Source organism: Muscardinus avellanarius (genome assembly GCF_963383645.1).
Source record: "Muscardinus avellanarius genome assembly, chromosome: 11".
Taxonomy (NCBI): domain Eukaryota; kingdom Metazoa; phylum Chordata; class Mammalia; order Rodentia; family Gliridae; genus Muscardinus; species Muscardinus avellanarius.
The window spans coordinates 112,541,136-112,553,524 of NC_137797.1; the positions used below are offsets into that span (position 1 = coordinate 112,541,136).

The 12,389-nt window shown below is 43.7% G+C and overlaps 1 protein-coding gene across 1 annotated transcript in view; it reads right to left on the reverse strand.

Annotated features, from left to right (window-relative positions):
* Positions 1-1,488: 1,488 nt before the first annotated feature.
* The window catches only part of DNAI7 (dynein axonemal intermediate chain 7), a gene marked incomplete at its 3' end in the record, with an annotated part of 39,048 nt that continues 28,147 nt past the window's right edge, over positions 1,489-12,389 (reverse strand). Inside the window, exons 14-20 of the mRNA XM_080705047.1 lie at positions 12,092-12,167; positions 10,117-10,277; positions 7,986-8,142; positions 4,953-5,167; positions 4,053-4,220; positions 2,534-2,647; positions 1,489-1,764 (exon numbers count right to left, since the gene is read on the reverse strand). Of these exons, the coding sequence (XP_080561173.1) occupies positions 1,489-1,764; positions 2,534-2,647; positions 4,053-4,220; positions 4,953-5,167; positions 7,986-8,142; positions 10,117-10,277; positions 12,092-12,167 (1,167 nt within the window). The remainder of the gene's footprint in view (positions 1,765-2,533; positions 2,648-4,052; positions 4,221-4,952; positions 5,168-7,985; positions 8,143-10,116; positions 10,278-12,091; positions 12,168-12,389) is intronic.

The following is a 12,389-nucleotide window of genomic DNA, read 5'->3' on the forward strand; positions in this document are numbered from 1 at the left end:
ACTTATTTATAGAAATAAAGAGGAGTCAGAACCGCCGGAAGAGGAAATGGTCGAGAGAACAAGGAAGCCAAGTCTTTCTGAAAAGAAGAAGAACCCCTCGAGGTGGGATGTCTCTTCAATGTAAGTTGTGCCTGACTGAATGGTCAACACTTGAGTAGAAAGGGTGACCCGGGCCAACAGTGCTAATGAACCACATTAGGACAAGACACGCCAGACTGCTGAATGACAGAGGAGTGCAGTTATCCCTGAACCCCTTTCACAAGAGGCAGGAAAGGCTCAGGCCAGCTGAGCAGCTCGGGGACACGGGCCAGCCCACCTGTTGTGAGCAGCGCTTCTTCTCTCAGGACACAGACACAGTAGCAGAAGCTCCGTCACTGTGTGGTTGCCATGGTCCACCCAACTAGCCCAGGGAGGTGCTAGTACAATCTAGAACAGCAGTCAATGATGCTGAAGTAAGGCGGGGAAACGAGTATTTAAAAAGAAACAGTTTAAGTTTTAGTGTAGCACAGATATAGGGTACAGTGATAAATAACATGGATGCCCACATACACATAAGCACACACACGTGTAAATATTTTGGTTCCACTGTAGGAACAGAAGTTGCTTTACCTCATCAAAAGGAGGAGGTAACTATGTCTATGTTCTTGTTAGGAGTCATGCCTAAATCACATGATTTTCAGGTTCTCAGAGCACATAATTTCTTTAACTCTAATAATGATAAGGGGCAGGCTGTGCCCCAGGCCCCGAGGAATCATGGGCAGCAGCATGTGCATCCCCTACTCGGCCAGCGCGGTGAGTAAGAGGGCACGTCTAACAACCATGCCCAAGCACGCTCGGTCCCCAGACGCTGTCTGTCTTCTTCACAGGTGTGACGTGCTAGCGCCCTGGGCAGCAGATCTCAAGGCCACGGTTGGAAGGGCTAGCAAGGCATTCTGGCTCTCCGTGGCATCTGTCCTGCTCTTTGTAGCTCTGATGAGCTTCCTCACAGGCCAGTTTTTCCAGAAGCCCGTGGACGCTGCTCCCACACAGCAAGGGGACTCGTGCACGTCTCTAGAGCACATCTTATGGCCTTTCGTCAGACTCCGACATGAAGGGCCACCACCGGTGTGACTGCGGCACATCGCGACATAAGTCTCTATCTGAACTTCACAAATTAGTAATTATTAGCTGGGAAAGAGCACAAAATCAGACCTTCTCAGAGCCACTGAGAACTATTTTACAGGCACCTCCCCAACTGAGCACTAAGTAGGAGAACCTGCCTATAATATTTTAATGAGCTTTTGGAGAAAGAAATATTCTGCTAAGAATTAGCTAAATAAAGAACCATTCAAATCTTCACAACAGTGAAAACTGAATTTTCAATAGATCAAAATACAAAGAAAAAACCTACTTTAAAATAAAATCTGAATATCAAATGCTACGAGATAATTTTAATAGCCAGTTTGGTTACACTTTGAGGAAAGAGCGCCCGCGTGCCTGCACGTGGGGTCAGGAGCAGCTGAGCACGCGGGTGGAGAGCAGCATGTGGCACACGGAGTCCACCTGCTGGCAGCTGGAGTCCCGGGCTGTCTCCATGGCTTCCGTGGAAGCGAAGTCCTTCACCATGTGATACATAGTGGAGTGGAACTCAGTCTCCTCCTTGAGCGTCTCAGAGAACGCCTCACTCTCCTCACTTATCTTAAGCCTCTGTGCTCGGTCCCCGTTGAACATCAGGAGGACCCAGCCAGGAGTCTCAGCAGAGCCTTCGGCTGGGTGTTCTCGTATCTAAAGAAAGAAAATCAACAAAATCTGTTAACGCCCAGTAACAGTTCCTTTTTTATTAAGAAATTTGGCAGTGGAATAGAATTTGGATTGCTTTTGAGCCATGAAACTGTTTCAATCTTAGTGTTTATGGGCTGTATCCACATGGATTAACTCATGAAACAAGTAAAAGTACCTACTGTGTGCCAGGAACTGTTCTAGGTGATGAGAAAATAGTAGTGAAATGGGGAAAATCCATAATATTAATAAATAACTGCAACAACAAAACCGTCCTCAAGCTTATACTGAATGAAGGGAACAAGACAGACACGCGTGGTGGCCGGCTCACTGGCTGAAGCTCCTCAGTGAGGGCAGCTCACTGCAGGGCGCTGTGTTGTTTCTCCCCAGCACTGAAAAAAATCGGTATCATCATCTTTAGAGTTTGATGATCTTCTGTCAGGCAACAGTAAATGTGCCGGTTAGAAAGTTAAGTTAAAGGCCTACTCCTCTCAGAAAAGAGTCTAAGTTGTATGCATTTTCAAGTGTTTTGACATAAAGAGAGGTGAGGGATCTGGTCTGAAGACGCAAGCCTTTGATTAAATAGAGAACAAAGGTGTAACCTTTGCATACTTTGGTCTTACATTTTCAACAAGCTAAAAGGCATTTTTGAAATTTTAAAACTACATTCTGAAGGTTTTCTTTACCTTTGTAGGAGAAGCAGGCATGGTCTACATTTGTTAGTTCTTGAGTACTTTAGCCTTTTTGAAAGATGGAGTAGTTTTGCATACTATACCTTGAGTACAACTCTTGTAGAATTACACAGTGTATTCCACTTGCTCCAGGCAAAAGCAAAAGCAGAACTCAGCAGGGCCATTTGTCGGTACGCTTTCACTTCTACCAGTGGAACCTGTGAATACGAAACCTAACAGTCAGGCTCGGAGCCTTTCCCAAAGCTTCCTATCCTGGGGCTCCTGGAGTCTTTTCCCAACACAGCAGATGCGCTTTGCAAGGGTGAGATTCCAGGAGCCTTTCTCTTCAGCTCTGAGCTGTGGCCCTCCCAAGGTAGTTACACACCCACCTGCTCGCTGGCCACATCTTTGCTTCTTCCTCCTTTGCTCTCCCAGCCCAGGCTCCTTGGGGCTTGTCTGGTCCCCGCACTGCCCACCTAGAAACGGCTTCCCCAACACTCGCCTGGCTGGATTCCTCAGGGCCCAGCTCTGCTCCAATCTAACCTTCTCCCAGCCCTACCTACCAGCCAACACCGCCCACCTCGTGGTTCCTCATCTGCCTTTTCTCTTTCCACCTTTTAAACTTGTGAGGTAATTTCATTTATTTTACTTTTATTTCCTTCCACTAGAATATATGCTACACCAGGGCAAGAGCTTTGTTTTATTTGCTGATATAACCCAATCACTCAAAACAGTGCCTAGCACATAGGTGTTAAAAATTAGCGAATAAGCTGAAAACATTATAGGACACTTCATTCCGCATCATAGTTGCTGCAGGTAATTTGAGTTATTAAAAACAAGGGGTTCCCCTATATTTGTACATACCCTTAGCTGTATGCTTGTGGCCAAATGTTAGGTGGTATCTGCCTAAACTGCTTGCTACTTTCTGGTATATTCAGAACTCTTCTGCCCACAAACATACCTTTCCCAATTTGAAGCACCTTGGGTCTTCATTCATATATTACAAATGTTTACTAAACACCTGTATTCTAGAAATATGCCAGGTGCTGGGAGACTCAAAGTTGATTAAAAACAGCTTTGGTGCTTCCAGGTTAACATGGAAGAGCCTTACTTAACTAAACCCTTGTGTGTGACATGGAGCTGCACAGACAGGGAGGCGCTGCCAAGGGCCCAGGGAAGTGGTTCCGTCCTGGCGGCTTGTGTGTATTTGATTTTGCCTGACTTACTGCATTTGGGAAAGTGAAGAGTTATTTACTCTTTTAAGAAGTCATATATATATTCAGTCATGGCAAAAAAAAAAAAAAGGAAGGAAGGAAGGAAGAAAAGAAAGAAAGAAAAAAAGAAAGACAGTCCACAAAATGAGAAGGAGCCAGACTGGCTGGGCACTGATGTGGTCTGGCTGTCAACATGAAGGTCATATTACAGGCCTAGTTCCCAAAGAAGATTATCCTGCTTGAGGGACCCGGGCTCTGGTCCTTGCACTTGTTCCTTCCTTCCTTTCTGACTCTACGCCTACATACGTGAAGGTGTAAAGTTCACGGTGCACCTTAAGACATAAGTAAAACTAAACTTGCCAACATTCTAATTATCCACCAAATTAAACTTGGAAAGCGCAAGTCTTGCCTTAGTGTTCATGATGGCATAAAAATGCGAGTGTCTGGTAGGGAAGATATTCAGTCCGGTTTCTTTCAAAGCAATAATGAAAGGAACAGGAGTCATCCATTTTCCTTCCAAAACACAGGAATGTTCCTTCCCTCTCAGCTTGACTGAAGCCAACATGCAGAGGTTTTCCTAGGTTTAAATCAGAAAAAAGCCTATGAAATAAATTATTACTTCAGTCATTCCAGGTCATCTATTAGGTTCTTTATACTATTTTTAAGGGCCTAAGTTACCACATGCTGGCCTCAAACCTGTGATCCTCCTGTCTCGACCTCCAAGGTACTGGGATTACAGGCATGTGCCACCACACCTGGCAGGCTCTGTCTTAAGAAATAACTGGAGACATGTTTTACATATCATAAAATTCACTCATTTCATATATATAATGAAATGAAATATATATATTCTAGATTCTTTATTGAATAGCATAATTTTTATCATAAATCAATTTTAGGACATTTTTATCCTCCCCAATAAATCTCACATGCCCATTGATAGCTCATCTCTATTACCACCTCAGCCCCATGCCACCTCTAAACCACCTCTGTCTTTAGAAGTTTCAAGCTGTGTAACTTCTGATAAGCAACAGAGTCTCATTCATAAAGAGACCAGATTCAAGGGATTTGAAATAGTTGGACGGTAACCATCAGGGAGCCTCGTTGGGGTGGATCAAAAATTCTTCAATTCCTATCTCAGCCAGGCCTGCTGCTCCATATTTATGTAACTCTAGTAACCTCAGGTTCAGACTTGAGCCTCCCTGCTCACCGGTCAGCGCTACATACTGGCTTAACATGGCATGCATTATGTGTAGCTCAGGGGCTCGACAAGACTCATCAGGGATCGCTCGGATGCACACTTGCTCACCTTGATCTGGATCTGGATTTCTGTAAACACCGTGGTCACAGTCAGCAGCACTCCACCCACCTCCAGGGGTCTCAGTTCCCACGACTGGTACGGCATGTTAAGGTGAGTGTCCTGAACCAAGGTGACAGGCCCGAAGGTCTCCAGGCTGAATGACAGAAGTCTCTCACCTCGTTTGTAACATACGTTGCTGATGCCGTCAGTTCTCCAACATTTACCTTTATAAGAAATGAAGAAAGGCACATGGGTTCCATTTTTCCTCGTACTAGGAAGAGAAAAACCACCTAAGTGCCACGTTCAGACGTTTATCTTCCACATCGAGGGCAGAAGCTCCACCAGGACCACCTGTGCTGGTCCCGTCCAGATGCCGCCGCCGCAGCTGCACGCTCCGCAGGCCTCGGGAGAGAAGCGGCTCCCGACCCTTGGTCCCTGCCTCGCCCGCTCCAGCCCCACGTGCACGCCTCCCGCCGCACTCCGCCTTTGCTCGAGCAGTTCTTCCTTCCTAGAATAGCCCTCCCCAACACTGCAGAGGTCTAGTCTTCATCCTAGAAGAACGTTCAGCTGTTCCGAGTACATAAATTACTTTTGGTAAATTTATCCAGCTGTTCAATCAGCACAATCCCGTCTTTACAGCTCCTTCCCTTACAGTCCATTCCCGTCCTCTGCAGACTGGCCCTTCTGGACTTTCCAAATGAATGTAGTCATACAAAAGGTGGCCTTTTGTTTCTCTCACAAATCAATAATAAAACAAATCCAATTTAAAAGTGGGGAAATGATTTGAATAAATATCTCACCAAAGAAGATAAAAGGCAGCCGGGCATGGTGGCACACACTTGTAATCCCAGGATTAAATACAAATATACTGACAAACTATTATTAATCCCCCCCTTTTTTATTATACTAACAACTATTTTAATTTGTAAAGGTAAAAATTGTTGCCTATAACTTTTCCAAATTTCTAGTATTTCCTGGTAAAATGTTTCCCCATAGTTTAAAAATTACTAGGGGTGTAAATTACTGATAACTAGTGTAGCTACATAGTCAAAATCTGCCCAAGATATATTGTTTCCCAAGGTAAATTATCTCACATGATAATTGTCAAATTTGAATTTAGTGTGAATAATATTTTTCTTTTTTTGTGTGTGGTACTGGGGATTGAACCCAGGGACATTCGATAATTGAGATACAGCCCCAGCCCTATTTTATTTTTTATTTGGAAACAAGGTCTTGCTAAGTTGTTGAGGCTAAGTTTTTGAGGATGGCCTTGAACCTGTGATCCTCCTGTTTCAGCCTCCCAACTACTGGTATTATAGGCGTGAGCCAGCACCCTGGCTGTACAGCTCTTAATGTCATAAATACTTAGGGACTTTAGTATTAAAGGAACACTGCTAGAGCAACATGAAAGAAGAAATTACACAATTGTTCATTTTGATGTATGTTTGGGTTTATTGTTAGAAATATGCTGTTTATTATAAACTATCTTTAGAATACAAATAATGTATGTGGCTCTGTCTATACAAACAAAGCTGTGGTACATTTATAATTTTTTTTTTTTTTTTTTTTTTGCGGTACTAGGGTTGTAACCCAGGGGCATTCTACCTCAAGCCAGGCCCCTAGTCCTATTTTTTATTCTTTATTTCAAAACAGGGTCTCACTAAGTTGCAGAAAGCCTCACTAAGTAGCTGAGGCTGGCTTTGAACCTGCGATCCTCCTGTCTCAGCCTCCAGAATGCTGGAATTACAAGTGTGCACCACCACACCTGGCTACATTTTAAAAAATTTTAAACTTCATGCCAGGTGTGGTGGTGCACGCTTGTAATCCCTGCGCTTGGGAGGCTGAGACAGGAGGATCACACAGGTTCGAAGCCAGCCTCAGCTGGCTTAAGAGAGAGAGAGAGAGAGAGAGAGAGAGAGAGAGAGAGAGACCCTGTTTCCAAATAAAATATAAAATAGGTCCGGGAGTATAGCCCGGAGGTAGAAGGCCCCTGGGTTCCACCTCCCCAGTAAAACACACACACACACACACACACACACACACACACACACACACACACACACAAATTTAAACTTCAAAATATTCACTCCATTTGGTAAAGGTTTTCAGATTCTCTGCCTGTAATACAACCTTGAACTTAGAACGTCATCTATGTTCTCTGGCCTTTCAAAATCCAGCCAGCCTACTATGAAGGAGGCACTTGGTAGTGAGTCTCAAATCATTAGCTTAGATTTATATTGGCGTAACTGATCTTATGATGTCTTTAATAGTCTGAAATAAGGAACAATTCCCTATGGTTCCGAAATCACAAATTATAAAATGGCAGAGTGGCTTGTTTTCCTTTCTCAGTTCTTCTGTTTGCCTGTCCCTCACTCCCAATATTTGTTTGCAATTCATACATGATAAAAATATTAATAACCCCAATCTGAGTTACCAGGTTATTTTATGAAAAGAATTTGTGTGTGTGTGTGTGTGTGTGTGTGTGTGTGTTAGTGCTGGGGATTGAACCCAGGGGCATTCTGCCTCCAAGCTACACCCCCAACCTGATTTTTTATTCTTTATTTTGAAACAGAGTCTCACTAAATTCCAGAAAGCCTCACTACGTAGCTGCGGCTGGCCTCGAACCTGGATTCTCCTGTCTCAGCCTCCCAAGTACTGGGATTACAAATGTGCGCCACCACACCTGGCTTGAGAGAAAGTTCTTTATGAATCCTTTCATGAGAGGCTTTTTACTTGTTTATTGATTTTGATTTATTAATCAATTTTCATTCATTTATTTTTAAACATAATGAATAACCATAAGATTCATAGACTATCAGAGAAATTAACACTTTAGTAACTAATAATAATAAATTCAATGAACTTTAAAATTCCAATTCTTTTTCATTTTGTTGAGAAAATAAAACAAATACCCTAGACCTGGCATAGAAATATATAAGAACAGAAACTCGGAGTATACATTTTCTGTTCAAATTGTGCATTTGTATTATTGTCCCTCTTTTTATTACATCATTGTAAAAGCTGGTTAAAGCATTGCTGTACCTTCAGCATCCCACCTCACGACCATAGGATCCTCGAAAAAGATCACATTTTCATGAACCTCCAGCGTGACTTCAATTGGTGGAAAAGCATTTTCTGTTTCAAGGTCATCTGTAATTTCTGGAGGGTATGTAAATTTCTGTAATCCTTCTTGGAGTATCTTTAAAAATGACCAAAATACCACCAAGTTAGAAGCTAACTGGTAAAAGTTAATGATGTAACTACTGCTGACTAAACTACATGGCTATTTAATGAGTACTGAGCGTGGCTTCTTATCTCTAGGTTGACTAACAAAATGCCATGCAATTGGAGGAAAATCATTGAGAAAAGTCATTTGAGCATGATTACAGAATTTCCTAGGGTCGGGTCCCATGCTAGAGCTTCTTCCTACAGCTCCTACTGCAGAGGAGAGAGCTGAGACTGACAGAAGCCAAGCCACCTGCCAAGTGACTCCATGGAGCTCCGGCTGGACCGCGGCCCTGTGGGCCGAGTCACATCCCCACAGCTCAGTAAGGCTGCAGGGAGAGAGGGCTGAGAGACGAGGGTGGGACTAAGCTAAGCAGCCAGCATCTTCCTGGGGCAAGAGAGATTAGTATATGATCTCAGTGCAGCACCAATTCACCGAGGGAATGGAGGAAGACTAAAACTGTCAGAAAACAGAGAAATATTTAAAAAGAGAAAAGCAGAGCGCAGCTCTAGAGGAGGTAGGAGAAAGCAGAGGATGCCTCTCTGTTGTAGGAGAGAAAAGCAGTATGAAGAGGAGTCTTTGGGCCCAGAGGCAGAGAGTGAAGTGGTGAGTCGGGCACCGACAAGGCCCAAGAGCAGACTCTGGTGGACCCTTGACACCCAGCCCCGGCTGGCCAGGGCCTTCCTGTGGAGAGGGCTGAAGGCTGGCTCCTTCCACACTCCTCCAGTGTGGAAGGCAGGTTCAGACACATCTCCAGTTATCTCCCCCAGGCTCACCCTAATACATACATTCCTATTTGCAAGGAGAAAGGGAAAAGAATTGCAAATGTCGAGATTAGCAGAGCAGAGTGGGTAAAAAGCCCTACTCAGACACAAAATACCATGTGTACATCCAGCACACAAGCATGCATGGTATATCTGTGGTGCTAAATTTATTGGGGGAAATTAGGAGGAAAAAAAAACTCCAAAGGCTCCAAAACAGTAAGTGGAGAATAGCTTTCTAAATACAGAAGATGGATGGGACATGTGTGAGTGTGCACACTGAGCTACGAGTGAGGAGGCTGTGCCGGCATAACTGTGTGTCTATGGCAGGGTGGCGCGGGACACAAGCCACCGTGTCCTGAGAGCAAGCCAACCCCAGTGCCAGTGTCACTCCCTGCAGTGAGAGGCTCCTGCACAGTCACCCTAACTGTGGCCTGGGCAGCAGCAGCACTGGACCGGCTTTTCTCACTTTTATGTGCCTGTTCAATCATCTGAGGACCTTGTTAGAATACAGATTCAGTAGATCCGAGCCCATGTGAAATGGTGGGTTTCCCAGACAGGGCCACGCACGATGATGCGCTGTTTCTGTGCTACGCATTTGTTTATCAAGGGTTCAGACCAGTGGTTCTCAAGTGGTAGGCTGAGCCTCGTCTTTGGACTTCTGATTCAGTAAGTCTGAGGCTCACGAATCTGCATTTCTAGCAATTCCCAGCAGACGCCAGAGGTGGCTGGTGCTTCCTTCAACTACTGGCCTTGACCAGTTTGCAGTCTGGTCCCTGGGCAGCCTTCCCCCACGCTTTTGTAAATAAAGTTGAACATGCCCATTTGTTTAAACACAGCCATTTCAGCACTGGATGGCCACAGCAGAGAAGGCACCATCTGCCTGGTCTTCATGGAGAAGCCTTCCAACCTCTGATCCACACTGTCACTGTTAAGGCCAAACCAGCACTTTCAAACATTAGGCTGGAGCCTTACAATTAACACACATGAATTCTAATTTAAAATTCATACTGTCTTAGATTCCTGTAGTATCGAACTCAAAGTTTAATGCCTATAAATTCAAGGCAGTTTAAAGCCGCCTTCCTTCCTTAATAGGATTACAGTTCCTTAGATGCGATGTCACCTGAAAGGAAGCAAAACCCAGGGCGATGGTTACTCACAAGCGCATGTCAGACAAGTTACCCACTTCCACAATTATCCAGCCCTTCACTGCTTTGCACTGTGGGGGGAGCTCCAGAGCGTCCAAGTGGTACACTCCACCCAGAGTCATGAACTGGCACAGATCCACCTCGTTCTCTCCAAAGATGTGTGGCTTCTCAGAAGTATTCTCTACCAGGAGCAACTGTGCTAAAGTTAACCAGAGTGATACAGTTTCTAAATAGATCACAACGGTTTTCTATTTTCTTAGATGGGAAAATAAAAACTTAATACGGATAAAAGACATTTTAATATAAATAGCTACTGAAATTTCAGAAAATGCTTAATTTGAAACGATTCATGAAGCCAATCCTGGAAGCTCGGGTACTTGTAAGTGGTGGGTACAGGAGAGAGCTCTGTTTGTATTTCTAGATGAACATTTCAGGAATATACATATAAAATGTGTTACCTGAAACAAAAACATATCATATGAGATGTTTTAACAAAATTTTATAATTACCAAACCAACTTATTAAAACTGAACATTATAGCACTAAAAATCCAAAAAGAAAAAAAAGTAAATGGTGAAAGGGTCAATTCTGATCCACATATAAAATTAAAGTTATTCTCTTCCTAATAAAACTGGGCTTTGCTCATAGAAAAACAGGGACAGAGGCTTGACAATAAAAAAGAATCTAGATTGATTAATCTCTGGTTTTTAGAAATCCCATGATTCCATAGTGGCACTGCCAATCAGAAGATGTACTTGAAGTCACATATCACAGGACCACTCTACCTTGCACGAAAATGCTTCTGAAAGGGAAGCTAGGTCACTAAAGATGTCACCCTTTATGAGCTACGTGGCCTTAATCAAGACACCCGAAAGCCACATCTCTAGTCAGTGTCTCCAACTCCGAAATCAGTAAAACAGGGTACCGACTAGAATCCGGACGAGGAATGCGTGGGTGCTTGAAGAGCTGGTGTAGACACACAGTGAGAATGCAGGGCCGTTAGTATCACTTATCACTACAGCCCTTCCCTTCCATGAAAGAGGACTGACGTGGGCCTACGGAGATCAGAAACTGAAGAGATAATGGAATCTGAAGACACAGAATATGAACTAGAGATGAAACTGTTAAGTGAGACAGTCACAGCAGGTCACGAAGCCAGCAGCTGCCTGGTGCACCCTCAGTACACTGCAGTCTACGGTTTTAAATGCATGTGTTTCATAATTTAGTTGCCTAAAAAAAAGGCAAGAAAGAAACTGTGTCCCCATGGAGACGGTTATGAAACACATTTGGGTCCCCATGTAGAAAAGCGTGGCACTCCTGAAGAGGCCCAACAATGAGCTGCTGTGTCATATTTCTAGCAGGAACATGACCCAGTCAGGGTCACAGAAAAACTAGAAAGACAGGCCCAGGTGACTGCTGACCCAAAGTATGTTGGAAAAGTGAAGAAGTAGGTAAGAGGCTTGCTAGGAAACGTGCTTAGAGGATATAGGAAGGAGCACAAATATGAAGTTAATGGACAGGAAGACAAATCTCACACTGAAGACAGACAGACCAGACACCACCGTCACACGCACATTTCTAAAGTGTGCCCAACTGCTATCTGCCAGGACCTGACTGAATACCAAAATCTGTAAATACTTGAAAATTATGTGTACTGGTGAAAGTTCATTCCAACACTGCATAAAAATAAAAAGTTGGAAGTAACTTTCCTACTGACAAGGATTTAAACAATGTTCCACTATTCACAGAATTGCATAGGAACAAAGAGGTGAACATGCCAGCGTTCTGACCTATCGCAATGCTGACCGTGAGTCACTTAGCAGTGTTAGAGTGTATGCATGTGAGAGGCTGCACATAAACCTACCAACACTCTGTTCTCAGAAGAGGAATTATAAAACATTTCACTTTAAATATATTTCTTCAATGTCTAAAATTTCATTTTTACAATAGTCTACAATTACTTTTGTAAGAAGAAAATCTCAACAAAATGAAATTATGAAAATGTAAAGTTACCTTCTGTAACTATTTCACTTAATAATTTCATCTCTAGTTCATATTCTGTGTCTCCAGATTCCTCACTGGCAGAAGTCTATAAAAAGCAAAAGACAAGGACAGATGAGCACGACAGTGTTTGCTCAGCCTGGGCCGTCCCCTCCCTATTCCAGGTCCCACCTCAGCAGCCTGTAACCTTAGGTCTATGGCCCAAGTGGAAACATGCTCTAGCACAAAACTGGAACAATACAAGTACTTCTTAACGCAAGTAAAAGGAGAACACGACTGAGGCTGAGACCGGAGGATCGCGGTTTGTGGA